The sequence below is a fragment of the Molossus molossus genome, unplaced genomic scaffold (assembly GCF_014108415.1).
Source record: "Molossus molossus isolate mMolMol1 unplaced genomic scaffold, mMolMol1.p scaffold_m16_p_10, whole genome shotgun sequence".
NCBI lineage: Eukaryota > Metazoa > Chordata > Mammalia > Chiroptera > Molossidae > Molossus > Molossus molossus.
Window position 1 is genome coordinate 78187763 of NW_023425345.1, and position 9616 is coordinate 78197378.

A 9616-nucleotide genomic window follows, 5' to 3' on the forward strand; every position below is an offset into this window, starting at 1 on the left:
AGCTAAGAAAGCAAAATCATTTTGGTTCAGAGGATTATTTTTGAGGTGTGTTGGGAACTTAGAAATAACTTATTGCCTGGAAGGCAAACCAAACCCAAGATGACTCTCAGCTAATTGCTGGCCTTTTCTTCTGCCAAGCCAAACTGCTTGGTATATAAAGGCCAGTCTCCCCTGTCGTCCCCATCCTCTGCCTTCATCCCTCTCAGCTTCTGCTAAGTGATTGCTAGCTCACCTCCAAGCTCTCACCATGAACAGACAAGTCTGCAAGAAATCCTTCAGCAGCGGGAGCCAGGGCTTCTCCGGCCGCTCTGCCGTGGTCTCCGGCGGCAGCAGGATGAGCTGTGTGGCCCGCTCGGGGGGAGCCGGCGGAGGGGCCTGTGGGTTCCAGAGTGGGGCAGGGGGCCTTGGCAGTCGCAGCCTCTACAACCTGGGTGGTAACAGGAGCATCTCCATCAGCGTGGCTGGTGGTTCTCGGACTGGTGGCTTTGGGGGAGGGCGTAGCAGCTGTGGCAGTGGCTTTGGTGGTGGCAGGGGAATGGGAGGTGGCTTTGGTGGAGCTGGTGGCTTTGGAGGAGCTGGTGGTTTTGGTGGAATTGGTGGCTTTGGTGGAGCTGGTGGCTTTGGAGGAGCCGGTGGCTTTGGAGGAGCTGGTGGTTTTGGTGGAATTGGTGGCTTTGGTGGGCCTGGTGGCATTGGCCCTGGTGGCTTCCCTGGGGGAATCCAGGAAGTGACTGTCAACCAGAGCCTCCTGCAACCCCTCAATGTGGAGATCGACCCTCAGATTGGGCAAGTCAAGACCCAGGAGCGGGAGCAGATCAAGACCCTCAACAACAAATTCGCCTCCTTTATCGACAAGGTGAGGGAAGAGCCAGGGGTGTCGTAGAGGGTTTGGGCTGCCCAGGGTGCTGGTATATAGAAAGATGCCAGTAGGATCTGCCTGGCTTAGAGGCAGGAATGTGGCTTCTTGTCCTGGTTGTGCCTTGGCCCCTACAACATAGTGAGTCTGCCTCTCTGCTCTTTGGGCCCCTTCTAGGGGCAGGACCAGGAAAAACAAGGTGAGGGTCCAAACATGATCTTAGCTGTTGTTAAGAATAGGGCATTTAGCCATGGCACCATCACAGCTCATTTTCAATTACTCTCGAAAAGCAATTGCTTGATAATCTAAACTAGCTGATAATTAAAATTTCACTAGCAGAAATCGTGGGACTATGTCTCAGTGATGAGTGCTGGCAACTGACTCACCTTCTGAATGGTGCTGTGCTTCTGCCGCTATTAAATTGAGGGGTCCATGCTGGGACAGGGGAGTGTGCTTGGTCTGGGGGATGAACCTGGGATTGAAAGTTAAACTCAGATTACCTGTAAGTCTAAAGAAAATCTGAAAGAACCTGAGAACACTTAGACCTCACTGACGGTTTTCATTGCCTGTAGAGAGAGGAACAAGTTTTCAACGATGAATGACTTTATTTATGCTGCCCTCCTTTTGTTGTATTATGAAGGATCCCGATAGATGAAGGAAGTGCTTGGTTTGACTCTTAGTTTTGTTACTTAGTAGCTACATAATTTTGGGCAACCTAATTAAGCTCTTTGAGCCTCAGTTTCCTAATCTACAAAATGGGGATAATAACATCTTCTTTATAGATGGTTGTGAGGATTAAATGAGATAGACTATGTGAAAATAGGTAGAGAGTAAATGCTTAACACATTCTAGTTCTCTTTTTTTTAAAATCCTCATTCTTTGCGAACAAAAACAAAAACAGAAACAAAAAACCCAACCCAACCAAACAACAACGAAGAACCAGAGGCTACTGTAGTTTTAGAGAACTGGGCTTATGTCCCACATCTCTACCCTTTGGCGGCAGGTGCGGTTCCTGGAGCAGCAGAACCAGGTCCTGGACACCAAATGGAATCTGCTCCAGCAGCAGACCACGGGCTCCGGCTCGGGCCCCCACAACCTGGAGCCTTTCTTCGAATCCTACATCAGCTTCCTGCGCAGGCAGCTGGATTTGGCTCTGGGGGAGAAGGGGAGCCTGGAAGGAGAGCTAAAGAACATGCAGGGCCTGGTGGAAGACTTCAAAAAGAAGTGAGGGCCCACTGGGCAGTTTCTTTTTCTGGGGGATTAGCAGGGAAGCATGGCCCAACTCGGGATTTTAACTTTTCCCAACTGCACCTCCAGTCAATGCTCTTGGATGGAATTGTTGGGGGAACATGACCAAGCAGAAGGGGCTGAGAGGGTGGGGACTGCGATTCCTAGGAGGCTGATTATGACATAATCAGTCTCTAGGCAGGCCCCCTCCTACACCAGCCCCGACGGACAGGAGCGTCTTCCAGAGTTTGAGGCCCTTTAGGATGGAGAGCCCTACACACTTACTGTATGTAGGAGTCCTCTTGGAAGTTTGTCAGAAGTGCATGTTCCTGTGCTCTAGTCCTAGACATCCGGATTCAGTGGGCGTGCGCAGGTCCCGGAAGTCTGAGTGCCCCCTGGGTTCCAGGGACTCTGGGCAGACTGTCCGGGCCCCCATTTAAATCACTTGCAGTGTGTCTGGCCCCATCCCCTGCCTCTGCAGCTTCAGTCAGCCTCCTCATGCAGTTCGGGGCTGTTGACATCCTCTGAGGTCTGTGAGAGGTACACAGGGCCTCTCAAGGTGGGAAGGGAGCCCCAGAGACCCTCAGAGGTCAGGACCCACAGGATGGGCACACCTGCTCGGGGGAAACCCCATTCCAATTCAAATGTACGAACCTGGTGGCAGCCGTCTGTGGCAGGCTGTGTGCCCTGGCTCTGGGAATCCAGTGGCAACTCATATTCTAATTGCTCAGAAACAGCTTTTCTAGTCTTTCATTGTCATGAAATCCAAACTCTCAGTAGGAGATTTTAGTTATTAATAGGCACGAGCCTCGTAACTTTGGTGCATTCAGAAGACATGACTTCTTTTTTATCCCAAATTCCTATAAGGAGCAACTCTAATTAATGAGAAGAAAAACAGAAACACCTACCGTGAGCAAATACCTGACTGGGCCTCATCCGCACACGCTGTGCTGTGTGATGTCTGTCAGAGCCAGCACCCCGCCTGGGGAGGAGGCGGCAGTGCCCAGAGCTCTGAAGGCCTTTAGGCAGAACTGGCCATAAACACTTGAGGGTTCAGTGCAAAGCGAAAATGCAGGGCCCTTGTTAAAAATATTATTAAGAATTTCAAGATGGTGTCAGCAGAGCATTAAGCCTCGTGTGAGGACCACCTGAGCCCAGGGCCCTGTGTAGCTGTCCTGCCTCTGAGTGAGGAGATTCACATGGGTGCTTGGGATCCTCGTCTCTTTTTTAACTTCTGAAATGTCACTGTCCAAGTGTGTGCCTCTTCCCGTCCCAGGTACGAAGATGAGATCAACAAACGCGCTGCGGCAGAGAATGAGTTTGTGGGCCTCAAGAAGGTAAGTGGGCTGGGATGGACAGGCCAAGGCTCCCTGTCTGGGCACAGTCACCACGGAGAGAGGCCAGAGCCAGCTCTGGGGCACAGCGAGCCTATGCCGCGTGTGGGGCTCACGTTGGGAAAGGAGGTGTTTGCTGAAGGAAGCTGCTCCGACTGCATTGCTGCTGGAGAAGACATATTGTACTATGAATGATGAGCTGATTAGTGATACCAACTATTAAGGAACATTTTTTATATAGCAGTAATCAAGGTTTTCAGCCCACAAATGTACTTGGATTTTATCAATAGTAACGATCCACAAATACTTGTTGCTTGTCTAAATCGGTCACACAGACGAAGTAGTGAGAAGAATACCTTTATTTCTATTCAGGAAGGTGGATTTTTGGTACCATATAACCAAAGTCACATATTAGATAAATGTGCTTTTTCTACCCTTATTCCTTGCTGGGCTGATATGGTTTATAGTTTGTCACAGCATTGGGGTTTGGCTCGTCAAAGCAATTAACAGGAAGTTAACTACCTTTTCTTTTTTTTTTTAAAAGGGAAGGTGAGAAGTCACAGTTAGGAGGAGGGGCAGAAGAGGGACAACAGGGAGAAATAAAAACTTAGGAATGAGCTCTGGGTGGCAGGGGAGCAGAGGGTCAGTTTCCTGGTTTCCTGACCACCCTTCCCTCCCTGCCCCAGGACGTGGATGCGACCTACATGAACAAGGCAGAGCTGCAGGCCAAGGCGGACAGCCTGACCGATGAGCTCAACTTCCTGAGGACCCTCTATGAGATGGTGATTCCTTGGTTTGCCAAGCTCCAGAGCCTTCTTGTCTGCATCTTCCCAAACTTGCTTCTCAAGTGTAACTTTAGGGGACAGTCAGGTGGCAGAACATACACAAAAAGCAATGATAGGGCTCAGAACTCGGCTCCACCCTTCCCAGGAAATGCTAACCTGGCTTCCCCCACCTGCACAGACCTGGCGGGCAGGTCCAGGGTCCCCCCTCCCCGTCTGTTTACTTTCCCCTTTTGTTCTGCACCTTCCTTCTGCTCCTATGTGAGTATCGCAGCCAGCTCCTTCAGTGTGCTCCTCCCTGTGCATACAGTGTGCTACTGGCTGATACTTTCAGGCTGACACCTGATTATATTTGCATATATTTTTTTCCTTTAGCTTTGTTGTCTGGCCTCCTTTAGTCTGTAGCCAGATCTGAAATGCAAGCTTATTCTAACTGTCTCACTCCTGGCCCCACTGTTGGGATATCTCTGCTGATCAAATTTCTTGAATCTTTTCATTCCCAACATCCCCTGGGGCCAGGGGATAGTGAAGATGACCATCCATGTTTCTCACAGGAGCTGTCCCAGATGCAGAGTCACGTGAGTGACACGTCTGTGGTCCTGTCCATGGACAACAATCGCTGCCTGGACCTGGACAGCATCATCGCTGAGGTCAAGGCCCAGTATGAGGACATCGCCCAGAGGAGCAAGGCTGAAGCTGAGTCCCTGTACCAGACCAAGGTGGGAGCTTTCCCCTTATCCCCACATTCTAGTTTTAGCTCCTGCTGACCTTCATCAAGAATGCTTCCACACTTTGCAAAACCGTGTTGATTGGTTTCTCCTCTGCCAGCTTGGAGAGCTGCAGACCACTGCTGGCAGGCACGGGGACGACCTGAAGAGCACCAAGAGCGAGATCATGGAGCTCAACAGGATGATCCAGAGGCTGCGGGCCGAGATTGAGAACGTCAAGAAGCAGGTGGGCCTGGGATTAATGGAGACACTCTGGAGGTCTTCTGAGCTCTGGGGAGGAGAAACAACAGCTGTGCCTCTGCCGCATGCTTTCTCTGTCCTTTCATGGTGTCACATGTGGGATAGCACAGTCTCTGGGACATTCTGTTTCTCCAGATGCTCCTCCAGGAGGCTGGTCTTCTGGAAGTCCCCTTAAGAGAGATGACTGCCTGTTCTGGTTTGCCCAGCAAATCTTGCAACGGTAGAGGTGGCCTTAAACACCCAGCTCTCAGTAGGATCTGCTCTCTGAGCTATGTGTCATATACCTCACATAACCTTGATGGTTAATTTGTATCACTGGAATGAAATGATTAGGCAAGGGAATTTTTAAACAGTCTTACCAAAAAGAACCACACACCAGACCACTAACACCTTTACAAGCAAATCAGTGTTTATTTTCTTGATGAGACATAGTCAATTTCAATGGGCCAGAGATGAACAAACCACTTGCAAAACTGACTTCTATTTTCTCAGCATGATCCATTGAATTTCTAAGGAAGGGAATGAAGTGATGCTGGATGGGGAAGAGACCTCCTCTCAGGAAAGGTCAGCTGTTTGTTTCCTGGTCACTATGCTAATTGAGCTCCTACTTCCCTCTGCCCCAGAATGCCAATCTTCAGTCAGCCGTTGCCGAAGCTGAGCAGCGTGGGGAGATGGCCCTCACAGATGCCAATGCCAAGCTCGAAGGCTTAAAGGCTGCCTTACAGAAGGCCAAGGATGATCTGGCCCGGCTGCTGCGTGACTACCAGGAGCTGATGAATGTCAAGCTGGCGCTGGACGTGGAGATCGCCACCTACTGCAAGCTGCTGGAGGGCGAGGAGTGCAGGTGAGGGGCAGTGCAGTCAGCATTCCCAATATAATTTTGGAGTAATGTTTGATAATGAAGGAAGAAGGCTAGATGATAAGGAGAGGACAACTCAGACAAAGGGTAAAAGAAGCTCCTCACTGACAGCATTTAACATTCAAGTCCCATTAGCTTTTGTTAATCAAGATCATCCAACTCTTCAGCTTCCCACGGATATCAGTATTGTATTACATTCCTCTGTTGATCCTTACTATGTGTGAAGTGTAAGGAGAAGTGCTTTGGGATTACAAAAACATTACAGTGCTGTCCACTGAAACTTTCTGAGATGATGAAAACCTTCTGTATCTGTGCTGCCCAATACAATAGCCATTCGCTGTTTGAACACTTGAAATGTGGCTAGTGCAACAGAGGAACTGAGATTTAAATCTGATTTATTTGAATAAATTTAAATATCTTTATATGGCTAGTGGTTACCATATGGACAGCTTAGTGTAGACAGTTCTGCAATTGCCCGCCCTTGAGCCTAAGTCCATATAAGGGGGTGGCTGATACATACATATTCTGGAAAAATAACTCAATATCAAGCAGCAGGTAAGGGCTTAGTGAGTGGATATCAAATGCCAAAGACATGTCAAGAGTTGAGAGGTCTTTCTGCTGACTGGCTGCTCCAGGCAGCCCATGTTCACAGCCTCTGTCCCTAGGCAGCTCCCAATCTGAAGGAGAAACAAACTCAAGTGTGAGAAGAGAACATAAGGATTTCTTATGCCTCTCTATGGAGCGGAGTGAGAGCGAAGGTCGTGCTAGGTGTACTGGGAGTTGTGTGATGTGGAGGGAGTGGTCGACACCAGTGGGTGGGTGTGCGGACACATTCCACGTCGGCTTAGATATGTGGACGTGCCCACTCCATGAACCAGAATGAGGCCCAGGAAGATGGGCGGTGTGGGCAGGACATTTTCAAAGTCGTCATGTGTGGAGTGTCAGTTCCTCTCACATTTTACCCACCTTGAGCAACCCTCGTCATCACTACCTGCCCACCCCAGGAGGGCTCACTGGGGAAGGCCTCGTGGAAGAGGAAAGTCAGAAATAAAAAAGCCAGAGTTGGGTAGAGAAGGGGGAAAGTGGAAGACAGTCTCAGCAGGGGAGGAGAGGTGAGAATGGGCTAATCAAGTGGGATTTGCCTGGAACAGATAATCCTGGGAACTCAGGGGAAGAAGCTGAGCGATGGAGGGTGGCTGGTGGAGTTTCTGGACATCTCAGCCCCTGAAGCAGCCCCATTTCCTAGGGAGATCTGGTCATGGAAACAGCCTTTCTTCCCCTGGGAACGTGACCCTTAGTTGGGCAAATGGGAGAATGTGGCTCCCAAAGTTATGAACCCTCAGCAGTTTTGCTAATGACTCATTGCAGAAATAATCCACCTCTCCTTTTCTTCTTTATTTTTAGGATGTCTGGAGAGTGTCAGAGTGCTGTGAGCATTTGTAAGTAGCCCTTCACAAACCTTCTCCTGGGTTGTAAAAGGAGGAATTAGAAACATCTTCCCTGACTTTTAGGCAGGAGAATCTGACCCATGCAAGGAGGCCAGGCCACCAAATGGGACCTAGGGTCTCAGGCCTTGGCCACACACTCTGTCACTAGTGTAAACTGGCACACCCTTGTGTTCTTGGGAGTTCCCTAGGTTGGAGAAACAAAAATTTCTGTGGATACTGCTGGCTCTTGTTTTTGGAAAAGGGCACCACAGGGCCAGGCTTACTCTTGTTTTTTACCAGCGGAGGCCTCAGAGAAGTTGAGTGTCTTTCTCTAAGTCACACAGTCAAGGGGCGGGGGAGGGGGGAGCTGGGATACAGACTAGGCCGTTAGACTGCACTGATGTCTGTTCTCCTGCAGCGGTGGTCAGCAACGTCACCAGCACAGGCAGCAGCTCTGGTGGAAGCCGTGGAGGCTTTGGAGGGGTCAGTGGCGGCAGCAGCAGTGGGCAGAGAGGAGTAAGCGATGGCAACAGCAGTGGCTATGGTGGTGTCAGCAGCGGCACGGGGAGCTACCAGAGTGCCAGCACCAGGGGCTACCAGAGCGGCGGCACCAGGGGCTACCAGAGCGGCGGCACTGGCAGCAGGCCCAGCAATGGAGGCAGCAGCTCTGTGAGCCAGAGTGGAATTGGTTCTGGCTCCGGTGGCATCCAGTCCTCTGGAGGCAGTGGCTACAAATCTGGCAGTGGAGGCAGCACCAGTATCCGCTTCTCCCAGACCCCCACCTCTAGCCAGCACAGCTCCAAGTGATCCTCCAGGGCCAAATCTCCATGCCCACCTGCTTCCTTCTCAGCCTGCAACCGCACTTCCACTCTCTGCTTAGCATCAACAGACGCCGACCTCAACCTTACTTTTCTTCAAGTTCCCTGGAGTAAGGGCTGAACTTCTTCCTGGATCCTCCCTCCCTAAGATGTCTCCTAGGCCAGGGAGGGCCAGCTGCTAGTCTGGGATGATGATGTCCCTAGATGTGACCCTGTGATGGCCCCTGGCTTTGGACAACAATATTTGAGCCAAAATCAGTGTGGACTTTCCCAGCCTGGCCTGATCCCACTCTGGCCCATCTCCCTCTCTCACTGGGGGTTGATGGTCTGAACCTGGAGTGTTTCAGCCCTGCCTGTGGAGGGCGGTACAGCAGGGCCAGGGCTAGAGGGTGGATGGTCAGGATCTCTGGCCTGTTGGTTCCCAACGTGCCTTCCCCACATCTGGGCATCACATCTTGACTTACCTCTGTCCCCTTAATTCCCTTAGCTGTGGATCCTCTGGCGATGATTGTGTCGTATTTTCCTTTCTCAATAAATTGCACTGTATTTCACATTTTGGTGTTTGACTTTGATTTAAGGAGTCACAGAATAAACAAGAATGGAAGGAAATCAGGTGTGGATGGTGGTCTTTCAGAGGTTCTGTAGTGGGTACAAGGGCACTGCATTGTCTTGGCTTCTCCTTTATCCCTTTGGTTGGGTTTCATATGATAGGTCTGCCCAAGAGTACTTATGTTGCTTAAGTGGGGACACCACCCCCACCACTCGCAAAGAGGTCTTCTCATCCATCCCCCTGCCTCTGGGCAGGCCTCTGTGATCCAGCCTTGGAAGAAGAGGGTTCTGCAGTTCATTAAAGGAATAGATTCCACCGGGATTTTGGCTTCTTTGCTCCACTCCCAAGCCAGCCAGATACAGAGCAAATTCTCTTTCTGCAAACACTGCTCCTGGGCTCTGACGGGGTCAACATATAACACCCTCTTTTCCCTCACCAGGTTCTGAGCCAATTAAAAAAGACAATGAATGAGTAAATGGAGCGGCAACACTGCCTTTGTTATCAACAAAGCAAGTATTGGAGAATGTGGCTTGTACGTTGGTGAAATCCATTTCCTGTCACAGGATCTCAGGCCTAGGCCAGCTTTCCCCTTGGCAGAGGCAGCACAGGGCCAGCGTGGTCAGACCCCTCATGGTAGATAGGAGGCGTGGTCAGACCCCTCATGGTAGATAGGAGCGCAGAACATAAGCTTGCCGTGGGCGGCTCGATCCTGAGACGGAGGGGCAGAGCTACGCAAGCCCAGGTCTTCCTTCCAAACGCACTCATCAGGGAAGAGAGAGTAGAAGTGCTGCCCTA

At 50.6% G+C, this 9616-nt stretch overlaps 1 protein-coding gene across 1 annotated transcript; it reads left to right on the forward strand.

Moving 5' to 3' along the window:
• The first annotated feature begins 229 nt into the window (after nt 1–229).
• LOC118623497 (keratin, type II cytoskeletal 2 oral-like) lies at nt 230–8370 on the forward strand. The gene is made up of 9 exons (XM_036251143.1): nt 230–856; nt 1860–2080; nt 3360–3420; nt 4104–4199; nt 4754–4918; nt 5028–5153; nt 5791–6011; nt 7431–7465; nt 7872–8370. Exons 1-9 carry the CDS (start codon nt 248–250, stop codon nt 8258–8260), a joined length of 1923 nt encoding a protein of 640 aa, XP_036107036.1. The 5' UTR covers nt 230–247; the 3' UTR covers nt 8261–8370.
• Nucleotides 8371–9616: the final 1246 nt, after the last annotated feature.